At 40.2% G+C, this 16,588-nt stretch overlaps 1 protein-coding gene across 1 annotated transcript in view; it reads left to right on the forward strand.

Annotated features, from left to right (window-relative positions):
* Positions 1 to 8,074, forward strand: part of Hs3st1 (heparan sulfate-glucosamine 3-sulfotransferase 1) — a 29,416-nt gene extending 21,342 nt beyond the window's left edge. Inside the window, exon 2 of the mRNA XM_028758254.1 lies at positions 6,734 to 8,074. Coding sequence (XP_028614087.1) covers positions 6,840 to 7,775 — 936 coding nt within the window. The 5' untranslated portion in view covers positions 6,734 to 6,839 and the 3' untranslated portion in view covers positions 7,776 to 8,074. The remainder of the gene's footprint in view (positions 1 to 6,733) is intronic.
* The last annotated feature ends 8,514 nt before the right edge of the window (positions 8,075 to 16,588 follow it).

The following is a 16,588-nucleotide window of genomic DNA, read 5'->3' on the forward strand; positions in this document are numbered from 1 at the left end:
GTGTGTGTGTGTGTGTGTGTGTGTGTGTGTGTGTGTGTGTGTGTGTGAATGTCTGGCTCCTCTCAGATGTGTTCTGTCTATTGCCTCTGCCACCAGTCAGGAAATGTTTCCAGCCCTTCTCTGCCAGGTGGTTTCTTTCACATGTTAATCTTAGTGTTGCTGTCTCCAGGTCCCACTCTCCTGCCATAACATCTACCCTTGACACCTGTGGTCTCATATATCTTCCTGGACAACAGGGGTGTGATACACTGAGTACCTAAGAGGTAATAACTTACTTGAGATTGCTTCCTATAAGAGTTCCCATTTGGATCTGTCCAATTCCCAGAGCTTTCTCGCATCTTCATTCACCATTCTCTAACACCCTTTCAGTGCTTAAAGATATGAAATAAAGAAAGAGAACAACCACTCTGGCTGGTAGTGATGTTGGAGGTTCTAGAGAAGACTTTTGCTATCGTGCTTACTATCTAGCACACCGTGACCGCTCATCAAATAACTCACCATCTTCCTTTCCATCTCTTCTGTTAAATCACAAATCCCGAGAGGAGATGCATGCTTGAGCTAGCTGTGCGTTCCTGTTAGGTGGCAGGACTGAGAAGATATCTTGAAGACAGTTTACCATGGACATCACTGTCTCATGAAACATTCTACTTATGTTCCCTGATAGTAAATACACTCTGCTGGTGAGACTATAAGGGTATATTAGAGTTAATTACATTTGGAGTCTGAGTCATAATGTGAATTATGTAATAAAGAGACTTAAGGAGAAAATTAAAATTTTTTTGAAGGGTTATTTCATAGCTACCCCTCCTTTTTAATTAAGATGTTTTCTAGAGTCCTGGGTGAGCTTGTCCAATCACTGAGCAATATGAAGTCCCCCCACCACACACACACACTTTAACATCTGGCTTCTTCTTGACTCTCTAGGAATAGGAGAAATATTGTAATTTAGCAGTCTTTCCAATGAATAGGCTGTTGTATTTCACTTTTTGCTAAATTAAAATCTGTTCCCTGTAACGTATAGCCATTGGCCTTCCTGGCCCCTGCATTTGACAAGTTCATAGAGGAAATAAGTCTTTGCCTCCTACAGTGAGCCAAGAACAATGTCATTCTCTGGAGTGAGCATCTTAGGAAGACTAGTCACTGCCAAGAGACTCAGTGACATGCAGGACTGGGTGGAGAGGTGGAGCACAGATGTGATTTTAGTACAATGGATGGGGCCTTTAAAATTGGATAATGTAAAAACCATTGAGAAAAAGCTCATAGGTGAAATAAAATTTAAATAGAAAGAAAGAGACAGCTTCATAAAACTTGACATACAGAATTCTAGAAACAAGGATCTGTAATGCCCAGTCCAAAGCCGGGATGAACTTGCTGAAGTATGAGGCATAGAGAAGCTAGTGTGGCCAGAGTTTAGCAAAAGAAGAAAACTGAAGCTCAAGAGACATGCAGGTCCTACAATAAGGGTTCCCAGCCTGAGGTATTTAGACTGAATTCAAAGGACAATGGAGGCCATCCTCTGGGAGAGTGTGCAGACACACGGTTTTCCATACTTGGTATTCAGTATTGTCATGGGGTGGGTGCATGGAGGTGGAGAGGGGAAGAAATGAGAGGCACAGCCAGGCTCTGGGTCTCCCTGCTCACACTCCACTTGGGTGCTAGCTCTGCTCACTCTTTTCTAACAAACCTCTGATTCCTTTGAGTCCCTCTTTCCCATAGTAATGGTAGCTACCATCCTGAGGGCTCCTTGTCAAGACTGCGGGGCATGCTATGTGTGAAGCTGCCAGCCCAGAGCCTGGTGCCAGTAGAAGCTGGAGCTGCTGTCTATGTTCTTGCCAGGGTGCTTGGCCTCAGCTCCAGGTGCTTGGAATAATCTGTGTCTGTGCCCTTGACAGCTCCAAGTTTTCAGATAGCCTTCTGTGTTCAAGGTCACCTGGTTTATTTCCTGTGAGAGAATAATGAAGTTATCAACAGAAAGAATATGAATGTATTTATGTCACCTGCAAGTTCAGGCTTGCCTTCCTTGTCCTTTTCCTGCCCAGGGACTTCTCTGTGAGTTGGGAGGGGACCTCTCTATGAAGGTGTCAAGTGAAGAATTACAGCTTCCCCAGCCCTCTGTCTTTATCCACCACAGTTGCCCCAGGCTACACATGGCTAGGAAGTGAACTGCTATTGTTAGAAAGATACACACAGGCTAATCAAGACTTACTGTAAAATACTGAAAAATTGCTCATTAATTATATATTATGACTTTTTCTGGAACAATGACATCTTGTATACATTGAGTCATATAAAATTGAATTTTTCTCATATGGCTTCTAAGAAAATTTAAAGTGCAAATGTGACTCATTTCTCTTAGATAAATCTCTCTGGCACATACTTCTTCATTGAAGGTCCAAAGGAATCATTTGGGGTAGACTTTTCTTTCACAGATGATCCAATTGAAGCAAAGAGTCAAAGTCAGTTCATCTAAACTCAAAACCAGAGGCAGGACACCCCGTCAGGCCCCACAGGCTGTATAGATCTTCTTCCCCATCTACTGCTTAAAAGCAATACATGAGTTTAATACTGTGCCCAATGTCCTCTGTGTATATTTGACTTATAGAATGGGGAACTGAGGAATTGTAGCTGAGTATATTACATGGGTCTTTTTCGAGAACACTCACGCCTCATTATCATTGCTCTATATCCAGATCATCTGCTTGGAAGTATAATAATAGCACTCAGGTCATTAGTCTGGAACTCACTGGCCAAAAGTTTCAGGCCCAGAGTTTCAGTGTGGTTATAGCCAAGACACCCAAGGGTCTCCTCATGTGTGAAATGAAAAGCAAAGATAAAAGGACTCTCTTCCTTGTTGTTTGAAAACTCATTGTCAAGGTCAGGAAACCCAGAGACTGTTTTTGGGTTCATGTGAACTTATAGATGTTATTCTTTCCTGTGAGTAAAAGACCAAATTGATTGTGTCAATAGGAGATTGAGTTACCAAAGCACAAAAACATACAGTTATTGTGTGCATATATGTCCTATACATAAATGAGTTACTATGTTATCACATATATTCTATATATTTACACATATGATATGCACATACACATATGTATACATTTTAGATATGCATGACACTTGTATAGCATATCTACCTATAAATATACGGACTCTCTATATATGTCCACATATGTATGTATGCATATACATACATGATTTTATCTGTGCACATACATCACGTACATACATGACTTTTTGTATATACATATATATATGTATATACATACACACACGCACACACGCATGCACACACACACAAATGATAACTTCCATACTACAATGTTTTTTTTTCTGCTTAAAATAGTTCCTAGTAAGAAATGAGATAAAAATCTTATGCAGTACATCTATTATTTATAGCTTTCTAGTTTAAAATGCTTTTCATTCTTCTTATGTGTAATTATAGTTTGTATTTTGTCATATACACACACACACAGAGACACGTGCGTGTGTGTGTATGTGTGTGTGTCTGTGCAGAACTAGTCAGCTTTACCTGTATAACACCAATATCTTTATAATCAAAAAGATCTAGACATAAATAAACATATTAGAAAGCAGAAATAAACAGTTTTGAATGCTCAACTGTCCAGTTTTATATTTTTATTTTATTTTTGATATATTATATAATTACATCACTTTTTCTTTGCATTTCCTCCCTCCAAAACCCTCCATATCCCCCTCCTTACTGTTTTTCAAATTCATGGTCTCTTTTTCCATTAATTGTTGTTGCATGCATATGTGTATATGCATATGTATACATATATAATCATATCTAATGATATATATACTTATTTATATATATATGTCCATAAATATAACCTGTTCAGTATGTATGTTGCTTGTATGTTTGCAGGACTGACCATTTGTTACTGAATAAACAATTGGACTATTTTTCTCTCTCCACATTCCAGACAAACAATATTAGTATCTTCTCTGCTGTTTGCTGGTAATTCTCTGTTAGGAAGAGTCTCAGGTGTATTCTGTGGTGACCAATTTGCTTCAGAATAAAGCAGATAAATCAGGAGCAGCCAGATAATACAGATTTCAGTTGTACCTGTATGTTGGTCATATGAGTGTTGAATTCTGTGAATTGTTAGTTGTTCTTGGGTCCTGAGTCCAAAGGCAGAATTCTAAGAAAGTGACAGCTGTGGCCACCACACACAGTGAGGCACTCTAGCATGTCGGAGGCAGTGCTACCATTGTCTCACTTGTGGTTCATTCTTTCCCCTTGACCTTTCTGGGAAAACCACCTTCCAACGTGCAACAAGCAGGAACAAATGGCTCATTGGCTCCACCCACTTGAACAGGGCAGAGGAAAAAAATTTTTTGGTAAAGCTTCCTGAATCCTTTCTTTGAGGAAAGCAATCTTATCACACTGAGTTCACGCCCTTTGCCAAACCAACCCAACCCACATTGCTTAGCCACACCCTCCATAAACACCTTCCCCCAAGGGTGTCCTCACTGACCTCAAGTGCCTTTTGCAGAGTTCCATAGCTCATATGTCCATTTTCCTTTGTGCTCGCCACTCTCTAAAGGCTTCTTTCTTGTTCAGTGCTCAAGATTATTGCATTGATATTATTTGATTTGATTTGATTTTAGTTGTTAATTTTGTATGGATATGAGTATTTTGTCTTCCTGTGCGTCTGGTGACTGCTGAGGTCAGATCCCCTGAAAGTGGAATTACAACCATGAGCCACCATGTTGAGCTAGAACTGAAACCAGGTTCTCTGGAAGAGCAGCAAGGATTTTTAACAGCTGAGCCACCCTCCAGCCCAGGGCTCATGTTTTTTTAACATCCACTTTAAAAATAACATAACCTTATTTCTGAGGACCCCAAATATGGGAGCCCTGAATTTGCTCTTTGTCCATGCACTGTGGCCAAGTAAATGATAAGACTGATATGAAGAAAAAGCATTTCACTGACTGAAGAAATCCTACAATCCCCTTGCTCGGACCTTTTCAAACCTTTGCAAATGACCAAAGCAAGCTAGTGCCTCTACTTTGTGTAAGAATGATAAACATAGTTCCTGTGTGTCCATTCTTCAGAGTGGCAACCATGGCATTGTTATCTGTGTGTGTCCCTAGATCTAGACCAACATTCCATGTCCTGTAAGGACTTTATCACAACCGGTGATGCAGTTCAAAAAAGTGGAGGAACGAAGGGAGGAAGTTTGTGAACATAAAAACTCTCCATTTACAGCTTTTAATTTGGGCCCTGAGTTTTAAAAATGAACTATGACATTTTTGTGTCCTTACATTTTAGGACCATCACCTATAAATTGGTGATGATCTTAACCTTGGTTTGCTATGCCACTCTGTGTGGTTGTGAAGACACTGAAGTCTACCAGCTGTGAGCCACTTTATAAATAGTAAAGTTTTGTGCTCAAGGAAGCTTTGTGCTCTTCTGATAACATTGCCTTCTTAATCCCATTAGACGCACTTCAATGTCTTCTGTTATGAAGACTTTTCAATGGTTTTAGGCAAATGAGTCAACGTCTCCCCATATAGTATCAACCTAACATACACCTCCAGTCTGTGTCAGTCATCCTGCTGCAGTCAGTGTATTCACATTTCCCTTGGCCAAATTCAACAAACCATCCCCAAACCCAGTGATTGAACTGTAGCCATTGGTTCTTGCTCATGAGCTATGGTCGTGGTCCTCCTACCCAGACCTGTGGCTGACCAGACCTGTTCTTATTGCAAGGCTACAGCTGCAGTTGTAAAGTACATGTGGCAGAGATGGGTTCAGCATACTGTCACATCTATCTGTGTACATTAACCAGACCCAAAACTGAGAAACACGGTGTGTATGATGAGGCAGCAACCAGAATTTGATGCTGGGGGAAGCAATGGACTATTCATTCATTCCTCCACGTGGGCTTATTCATCCCGTTGAAATAGCAACCCCTGGTGGGAGAAATGGGGTGCAGAAACAAGCCTGCTTCCATATCACCTGAGCCTCTGCCAGAGGCTGACAGAAGGGAGATATTTCTTAGATACTGTCTGGAGTTGAAAGGCTGTTTCTAGTCCTTTTCTTTATACTAGGGATGGGCAAACTATGGTTAATTAGGAAAGCCCCCTTTTGTACAACTGCACAGCTAAACATATAGATTATTTTAAAAAATAGCAATTAATATGGAAAAGGCTTAGAAAGATGGCTCAGAAGAGCACATAATGCTCTTGCAGAAGACCAGAATTCACTTGCAAAAGCCTACTACAGGAGGGCTCACAATCGCCTTTAGCTTCAATGTGGAGGGAATCACAGGCTTCTTGCCTCTGATGCCACTTGCACTCATGAGCAAATATTTGCAAACACACACACATATACACACAATCGAACTAAATCTTAAAATCGAGTGTAATATTTAATACCACATGAGAATTAATTGACATTCAAATTTTTGTGTCCACAAACAAAGTTTTATTGAAACACAGCCATAACCCTGCCTCTGTCTATTGTCTGTAGCTGCTTCAGATCCAGAAAAGCACAGTTGGAATTGGAGTTGCCATGGAAACTATATGTCCCAAAATCCAAAAATATTTACTCTCTAGTCCTTTACAGAAAATGTCTGTTATCCCATCTTTATAGAATAGAGAGTTTGAGGGAGTTGAAGACAGTGCTCACAACTATAGATGTTTGTTGGATTACTTCCATGTCTGCTTGAGATTAAGAATTCCTTCTTTTCCTCCCTAGTAATTGGAAACTGGAGACACTCATGTTCCAATAATCAAGAGGAATTCTTGCTGCTGCTTCATGATCCACAGGCGTGTGTCCCAGTGAAGTTCCTGAGCTGTACAGCATGACCTTGCTGCTCCTGGGTGCAGTGCTGCTGGTGGCCCAGCCCCAGCTTGTGCCTTCCCACCCGGCTGCTCCTGGCCTGGGGCTCAAACAGCAAGAGCTTCTGAGGAAGGTGATTATTCTCCCGGATGACACTGGAGAAGGTCCAGCATCCAATGGTTCCACACAGCAGCTGCCACAGACCATCATCATTGGGGTGCGCAAGGGTGGTACCCGAGCCCTGTTGGAGATGCTCAGCCTGCATCCTGATGTTGCCGCAGCTGAAAACGAGGTCCATTTCTTCGATTGGGAGGAACATTACAGCCAAGGCCTGGGCTGGTACCTCACCCAGATGCCCTTCTCCTCCCCGCACCAGCTCACAGTGGAGAAGACACCTGCCTACTTCACTTCGCCCAAAGTGCCTGAGAGAATCCACAGCATGAACCCCACCATCCGCCTGTTGCTCATCCTGAGGGACCCATCCGAGCGTGTGCTGTCCGACTACACCCAGGTGTTGTACAACCATCTTCAGAAGCACAAGCCGTACCCACCCATCGAGGACCTCCTGATGCGGGATGGACGGCTCAATGTGGACTACAAGGCTCTCAACCGCAGCCTGTACCATGCACATATGCTGAACTGGCTGCGTTTTTTCCCGCTGGGCCACATCCACATTGTTGATGGCGACCGCCTCATCAGAGACCCTTTTCCTGAGATCCAGAAGGTCGAAAGGTTCCTGAAACTGTCTCCACAGATCAACGCCTCGAACTTCTACTTTAACAAAACCAAGGGCTTCTACTGCCTGCGAGACAGTGGCAAGGACCGCTGCTTACACGAGTCCAAAGGCCGGGCACACCCTCAAGTGGATCCCAAACTACTTGATAAACTGCACGAATATTTTCATGAGCCAAATAAGAAATTTTTTAAGCTCGTGGGCAGAACATTCGACTGGCACTAGTTTGCCTTCTGTTAGGCTCGGGACTTTTCCTGTTGTAACTTCTGGTGTACATCTGAAGGGGGGAAGAAAAAAATTTTAAAAAGGCATTTAAGCTATAATTTATTTGTAAAACCCACAAATGACTTCTGTACAGTATTAGATTCACAGTTGCCATATATAGTAGTTATATTTTTCTACTTGTTAAATGGAGGGCGTTTTGTATTGCTTTTCATGGTTGTTAACACTGTGTATATGTCTCTATAATATGAAGGAACCTAACTATTGCACTGAAAAAAATAAGAGATTTTTTTTTTCCTGGAGACGTCCTTTTTTTTTTTTAAATATAATTTACCTGCCTCCAATTCAAAATAGCTCTTTATTTGCACCCTCGTTGTCAAATCTATGATCTTTTTCTGCTTAAAAAAATTTATTGGTATTATGCTCCTCTCTCCTTTCTTTTCTGAATTTTTTCTTTTAGATTTTAAGGTCTCACCGTGGTCATCAGATTTAGTTTTCACTTGCACTTGAACTTCCTCCTCACCAAGAGAGTATTATTTTTGGAATTGTCAGTTTTATTCATGTGCAAGTTAGCCCACACGTGGGCTTAACCCCGGAAGTCTGCATATGAGTTTAACCACTGTCAGCTTGCATATGGGCTTAACCCCTGCCAGCCTTCACGTGGGTTTACCCTCTGCCAGCTTGTGTGTAGATTTAACTCATATGAGTTTTAAATGAAGAAAATGGTACTGAGAATGAAAAACAGATGACAACTGGCAAGAGGTTTCTTAAGATCCAAAATTAGTCTCAGAGGAGATGGCCAAAACCCATAATAAACAAGCTTACACCTTTGGATTTCAGAATGATCTTGGGGCTGTGAACTTTGCCTTTTGGGGTAATGGGCCTCTGCAAAGCTACTTAAGAGATAGCAAGAAACATGCAAGTTCTCTTTGTGTGTGTCTGTCTATCCTGAATTTCTCATGAGGAGCAGAGTAAGGAGTAGCCTTTGCTCACTCTAGAATTTGTTTCCTGAAAGATCAACATGCACTTATGATCTTCTGTTTCATACTCACAGAGATATAACTTCAAAATCCAACTTTATAGTCTTGAATTAGAAAATTAAAACTCCCAAAGACTGACGTTAAGATGTGAAAAAACATAACCTAACCCTGTGCACCTGTGCACATCAGGGGGAGTCTCACTTCTCCCTAGAACAGTCACAAAGCACAGGTTGGTCACCACAAAAGCCAGTTCTCTGTCTGTGGACTGTCACACATAGCTGACAAACAACCCTTTAGTATTAAATAGACTAGACCTTTTCCATAATAAAAATATAGAGAAGATAATAGAGATAATAAGATAGTAAAGTGTGATCATTGTAGTGGGAGAGAATGCAAGGCAGCAGAATAAAACCATATCCTAACAGTTTGTTCTGAAGGAATGAAACACAAACAGGCATCCTTGATGGTTTTCTCCATCTTAGAACACTCAGAAACTTCCCCCAAGCAAACTTAAGATGAAGGTTTTACTCTGACAAGTTCAAAGAATAGAGAATAGGCCCTGAAACACAAGGCACGTGTTGAAGGTCACATTGACTATCAGACTCAGAGATCAGTTGCATCCAAAGCACAAGTAATCTTATTATTTATTTATTTATTTATTTATACATAGTCATTTATTTTTTTCTTAACTCCAACTGAACTTTAAAGAAAAGCTTAAACTCAGAGGTAGTGTTTTTCAGATTTGACCTGACATGTCTTTCCTGGTGCCAAAAGTCTTCTACCTAAGAGCTGCATTTGAGCCAGAGGAAGGACAAGGGGAAAGCCAACATTTTTCTCAGCAGTCTTCTTAGGGAAATGAGTCACTTTGGTTGTATTTTAGCAGTCCCAGCCAGATCTGACCTTAACCTGGCCCACATCCCATTCCTGGCAACGACTAAGAGTAGAGAGGATGTCCTATTCTTCAGAACTCATTAAGGTTATCCATCAACCACTGTCTCCTTAGAAAGAGAAGCAGACATATTTATAGCAGATTTCCATAGACTCTATATGGAGAGTGCTTCCCTCTGCAGCATATCCTTGAGTCTTTTGTGAGACGTTACCTGAAGAATAAGGGGCTCCAAAAAGATTAAATCAAGTTTCCAAAGCTGCTTAGGAATGTTAGGATTGAAAGAAAGCTCCTGAAGCTTGGATCTCTGGTGCCCAAGAAGGTGTATATCTAGAGATGATATGACTGGAGCATAGTCTGCTGTACCAACGAGTGCTGGTTAGAAATGAGGAGGGTCAGAACTGGCACCAGTAAGCCTGCACTGCTACAACTGGCCTAGCTGATGGCATGGGGTAACACAGTGCAGATGATCAGTGGATGCAAATCTAATTCATTGCTTTATTGGGGGACCAAAGGAAGGACTCAGGGAGTCATAGCCCTGTACTTACCATCACCAGAGAAGATGCCAAGAGTCCTACCGATAGCATATTCATTCATCTTTCTTTCTGTCTTTTTTTTTTTTTTTGATAAAACTCCAATGAGTCATCAGTACATTCTAAGAAGCAAAAACCCCATCACTTCCTACTTTGTTCCAGGTATTTAGACTTCATCTTAGCCCTATTCAGAGGATGCTGCAGTAGACCCATGACCATTCCTGTTAGAACAAAATGCACTGAGTCAAATGGTATTTTGTCTCTCCTGATCATGCTGAATGCCAATCCTATTAACAAAGACAGTTTCCTGCTGAGAGCCCAGGCCACAGCTAGCTTAGAGCTCTAGAGAAACAGCTAAGATTTGCTGAGCAAAGCATCAAGTACAGAGTTGGACTCATGCCTCATTTGTTGTTCCAAAGGAAGAACAGCATCAATTTTCCTTCCTCTACCAATTTGAACTGTTGAAATCCTGTTGTTCCTACATAACTGTTAGCTAACAGCCTGGGAACTGGTTAGTTTATGAAAACTGAGCACAGGCTGCTTTCTCATTCTATCCTCCACAAAGGAGTCATGGAGGGTTGAATAAGCCACTGCCCACCATGTCTGTTGCTTACAGATGTGGAGGCAAAATCCACTCTATTCATTAAAATGATTTTTTCTTTAGATCCTATGATGTAGAAAACATAGTATTAATTCTTCAAGAATATAAAAAGAAAAAGTCACAGGAGTTAAGTGTTTGGGGATTTAAGAAGAAGCAAAGAAGTGCCAAGAAATCAAGAGACGTGGCCTTGAGTTGTGTACAGACCAGATAGGACAATTTGTTCTAGTTTAGCATCTCAGCCACATCCTTGGATGGAGTCAACCATCCCATAGGAAGAGAATGAATAAAGAATAAAGTATGAGATTTTCCTGATTTCCAGTCATTTTTTATGAGAAAGAAAAGAATATTATCTAAAAGTTCCAATAGAGTTGTGACCAAAGCCACTTAATTCAAGGCTCACAGAGCCTCTGTCCTTTTGCAGCAAGGCATTGTGGAGGAATTGCCCTGGAAAATGAAAGTCACTGATGTTACCAAAGGAAGACATCCTGTATAAAGGTGTGTCTTGACTCAGAAAGTGGTGATGGGGAAGGGGACAGAAATAGAAGCACAGGAAACTCCTGTCTAGTAAGTGTAGCTTGGATTAAACGTATTAAGCAGCCAAGATGTATAATTCACTTGTCGCTGTGGCAGGAGGTTTCCAAGATGGCGGTGCTAAAAGCCTCCTCGTCTCCCATGTGTCTTTGAATCCTGTGCAGGTTTGTTGACTGCATAAGAACAACCATCATTATTACACAACTTTTATGTGCTTCATATCTTATATTCATTGCTTCTAACATAACAGAGAGGTAAGAAATAATGCTGTGGTTTCGCAGTCAAGAGGAAACTTAAGCACAGAGATTAAAACATTGGCCTCTGATAACAAAGAAAGTTATTTCATTCACAAACTTTTCTAGTGCCCTGAATCTGCAAATTCCATCCATCCCATGGTCAGTCAAGGGAAGAGGAAACACATAGGCCTCTGTCAAGAGAGCAGCATCTGACAAGAAAGTTATAGAGTGTGAAGTTGGAAAAAAGAGGATTAGAAAGGCCGTGTCCACAAGACCACACATGAAGGATGTCCTAAAGGATGTTGCAGCAGGCAGAAGTTAAAAGAAAAATACATCACCAAGCATGAGATAAATGGCAGAGCAAGGATGACCCAGTGGAATAAAATAATCATGGGATCCATAGCCCTGCTCATCCAGTTGCTTGACTGAATTATACTGATATAAGAAGTAGCCCTGGATCTTCAGCTCACACTGATGTCAAGGTTACTCTACTTTCCTCAAATTCAACAGTTAGGTTAAAAGAAAGAAAACACAATTACTACCAGGAGATTTAGGTGCTAACCCAATTTGACTATATAGCCTTCAGTACAAATTCTCAGACCCTTAATTTGCTCTTTGGTAAAAAATGGGCTGATATTTAACTCAGTTTGGAAGGTAAGTCAATGAGATGGATAGTAAAGGCCATCAAGCTGGTCCACACACGAGGCTTAGCTATGAACATGTTTATGGTTTAAGAAACAGACAGGAACTGATTGTAAAGTGGTCAACAGAAAGTCACTGTCTTTGTTCTGTCCCTCACTGCCCAGCTACGAGATTGTAGTCATTGCTGTTATTGACCCAGACAGATCCTATTTCCCATGACTTCTCTGTCTTTTATCTTCCACAAAGACAGAGTACTAACAGCTCCACAGAAATGTGTTCTGGAAGTTTTATCTTAGCAAAAGCCACATTACCTAGAGATAGCTGCAAAGTTATACCCCCTTTCTTGGGGGAGAACAAATGTTTGACTGTTCAACTTCCTTGCCTTTGCACAGGCTACTTCACAGTACAATTTCTGCTCATGGATCCTCTTGACATCAGCCTGTGTTCAGACTTCTAAAAATTATTCCTGTTGTTTTTTCCCCTCCACTCATTTTGGGTTTTTTTGTTTGTTTTGTTTTATTTTGAAACCCCATTCTCAGTAAATAAGTCAACTCAGCTTTTGCTTCTAGGACACCTAATGTCAGATAATAAACCTTCATTCATGTCTTGTTTTATAAAAGTAATATAGATAGTATGACCAAACTATACATATCACTTTTTAATAAAACAATGAATAGAAAACGAGTCTATGTTATTGGCTAGCACATACAATGTTTAAATGTGATAGTAGACAAAATTGTTACCAAATAAACTCTTTTCCTTGGATTATTAGACTATCATCAAAATCCTATCCATGAAGCTAGGCATGTTGGCATGCACCTATAATCTTAGAACATGTGAACTGAAGACAAGAGGAGCACTAACGCAGTCAGCATGAGCTACGTAGGGAGACTCCATCTCAGGAAAAAAAAAATAAAGTCGAGGCATTAATATAAAACTTGAGATTATGGTTCATGAATTATTTCTGGGTCCACAGATAAAAATTGCATTGCTCTAATTAATTTCTGTTCCACAGTACAATATTTCTATTCATTCGCAATGTTCGTTTCATGGTCAGTACAAGGGGGCGTCTTCCTCCTAACTGTAACCTTGTGATACCTTGCACTGTACCTGCCTAGGTAGAAGGTAGACAGAAAGTACTTGTTTATGGATTAGGATGATAAATGTTGTCTAGTTGTCAATCTAATGTCAAAATTCTCTCCATCACATCCCAGCCTCACAGTGTGGCCTACCCCTGGGAGTCCTTTCTTTGGTCCATAAACTGCTAGGCACTTAACAATATGGTATTTTATTCAGTCCTCAAAAGCCCCTAGGGAAATAACCAAACCAAGTTTCATGTGTTTGCTTATTAACACAGAGCCAGCAAATAGTACAATACTTGACGTTGGAATCACAAATGTTTATTAACTAAACAAATCTTCCTGCTGCCCAGCTTCCTTCCACTCCGATATACTCTGCAGCCTCTTCTGGAATATGTAAATAGTGGGTAAGTCAGTATTCTCCTAGGCACCCTATTATGTCTTCAAATTGACAATTCAGATTCATAGTTCTGGACCCTCTGTTCTCTAGCTTCTGCCCATGAATCCAAGAATGAATATTCCTTAAGTCTCAAACATCTGGATTTAGAAGTTGAATGCTCATTTATTTATGTATTTTCTTAGTTATGAGTAGGCAATGCCACATTTCATGTGTGGAAGTCAGAAGACAACTTGTGAGACATCAGCTCTCTCTTTCCACCTTGTGACAATCTCACCAGCCCCAATTTAGAAGTTTTAGGCAACCTTGTTCATAGCTATGTGAATTTGGGTAAGTATCTTAATTTCTATGATTTTCTAGTAGGGGCTATAATGCCTTTTCTGCAGTTGTTATGAAAAATACATGAATAATGAAAAAATGAGCAAAGTAATAATTCCATAAGTTTAGGTGAGTTATACTTTAGACTTTGCAGTAAGTGATGGGCCTTTGTTACCATTAACCTTGTTTATGCATGAGGAAACTAGAGGACAATGATAGTATTTGCCCAGGGTCCAATCTCCCTGGGTGGTCACTAGCATTCTTGGCCTCCATAATTATCCTCTGGGTAACTTTCTACCAAACCAGACCTCCAGAATTCTCCTGAGGGTAATCTCTAACACACCTAGCTGCCAGAACTCTCCCCTGAGTGGTCTCTAACACACTTGGCCTCCTGGCTACTCTCCATTTCAAAGCGGAAGAGAGAGATTTTCCAATGGCAAGGGTGAGTGCAAAGAAGTCAAAGATAGATCAATCAGGAACTCAGGACTACCATTGCCTAAATGTCTCTGGCAGAAAGAATTCTATAATGGCCCCAAGATACCTACCCTTTGGTGTATGTATCTTGTTTGGTGACCTCCCCTCACATCTGAGTAGTATTTGAAAATAATATGGGTCATTTATTATCTTAATTAGGTTAATCTGTATGGCAGAAATCATAGTTTGTGGTTTAGAAGATCAGTTCAGAAAGAGATAGAAAAGAAAATAAAGGAGGGGGGAAGGGTCTTCCTGGCTTTACCTGCTATGTATAACAGGACTCAGAAGATGACATACCAAAGAACTGTTGTGGCTAATAGAAGCTAAGGGTATTTCTAGAAATGTTCAGCAGGGATGTTTGCAAATATCTCATTTTTTTTTCCAACACTAGTGAACAAGAAAGAAGATACTGATTAAAAAATGTTCTGTCTGAAACCTTGTTTTTATCTTAGGAAACTATCCCATGTCAGGCTTGGTCACCTACACTGAGTTAATAGATGTACATTGGCTTAACCTGCTGTGATCTAGTAATGTGCTTGCCTTTATGTTAATACAAAAACTTGAGTCAATTTTTCTATTCCATTCCAGTGGCTTGTGCTTACTTTTCTATGTCTGCTTCCAAAAAAAAAAAACTGTGAGTTTTTTGTTGTTGTTACCAAATGAATACAAATACATTATAAAATAACCAGAGCCCGCAGTTTGAGCAACAAGAAACAATTATAATTGCCAATGTTTGCATTTATATTCTTCTACTCTTTTTTTCAACCTGGAAACCATACTACCATGCTATGTATCTGTAGATTTTTTTATTTTATCACTTGCTACCTAGTAAAGGCCTATGTCTTCCTATACTGCCGAAGGAAGCCAGTGTCTCGTCCATGTTTCTACATAAAGGAGAAGTTCAGCTAGCAATTTCCAGTTAAAGCTATGCTCTTTGATTAGTAGTGCTTTGAAAGTGAAGGGAAAATCAGCACTGGATCACTTGTTATACACATCCTAGTAACAAAATACACCAGCATTGCTGGTTCTGGGACAAATCTGTAATCTCAGAGACCCTGGAGGTTGGATGAGCATCGTTAGGCAAGTCTGACTTGGCAGAGAGCCTCATGTGTAATCATTTGTTGGCTATAAGAGAAATAACTTGGAGAGCTGAATTGGATGAATATCCAATATCATGTTTTGAATCACGTTTGAATCCTAAGTTGAGAAGAATGCACCACCATCCTCTCCCCCAACTCTCTTTCCTCCCTTCTCCCTTTTTCCATATTGCCAAATTGGGTTGTTCACAGCACAACAGAGCTAGGATAGTAGATAAACATTTTATATGATTGGCTTGCTCTAGAGACTTCCAAAAGAGAAATCAAAAGTTATCAGGTAATAAAGAGAAAGAGTGGCCTCATTCTATTGTTCCAAACATACCAGTTGAGATTCCTTATGGGAAAAGACCACGTAAGGGGCTAAATAATAGGAGGTGTGATTCATGGGGGTCCATTTATAGAGACTAGCTATTTATCAGCCTACTATACATTCTCTTACAATAAAATGGACAGTACACCTGCGTAATGGATCATTGGCCATACTTTAAGGGGGAGATTAATATAGGTTTAAGCTTTCATGATATCAAAGTCCATTATACTAATGCATGTTATTATAAGTCCTTGTGCCTCCTATGTAATTTCAGCTACTTTTGCCTCAGTTGTTTGACTCTTTTCAAACTAATCCTTTGATATTGATGGTGATTACGTGATTTTTATATAAATTCATTCATGCCATAAGTAGAATGCAGGCTTGTTTGTTGTGTTGCTTCCTCTGAAGGTTGTTGTGTGATTCCATCAAACCATTTGAAGAAATGCTTTAAGGCACACTTAAAGCAAATTATAGATTGAGATCCACTTGGCAAACCATGCTATATAGAAGCACATAGTCTGCCAGACATACTGCACCTCTTAGAGAATTTGTCAACCACTAAAGAGTGTTGCTGAGACTTTTAACACTGGGTATTAAAAGCTGTCTATGGCACTCAAAAGAGAAAGCACGGCAGGTTCTATTTCCAGCTTCCCAATTTGGAAGTTCTATTTTCGTAGCAATTTACATTTCCACACAATTAAAGACAACCTAATTCTGATTTGCACTTCAAGT

Source organism: Grammomys surdaster, unplaced genomic scaffold, assembly GCF_004785775.1.
Source record: "Grammomys surdaster isolate TR1022 unplaced genomic scaffold, NIH_TR_1.0 126187, whole genome shotgun sequence".
NCBI classification, from domain to species: Eukaryota; Metazoa; Chordata; class Mammalia; order Rodentia; family Muridae; genus Grammomys; species Grammomys surdaster.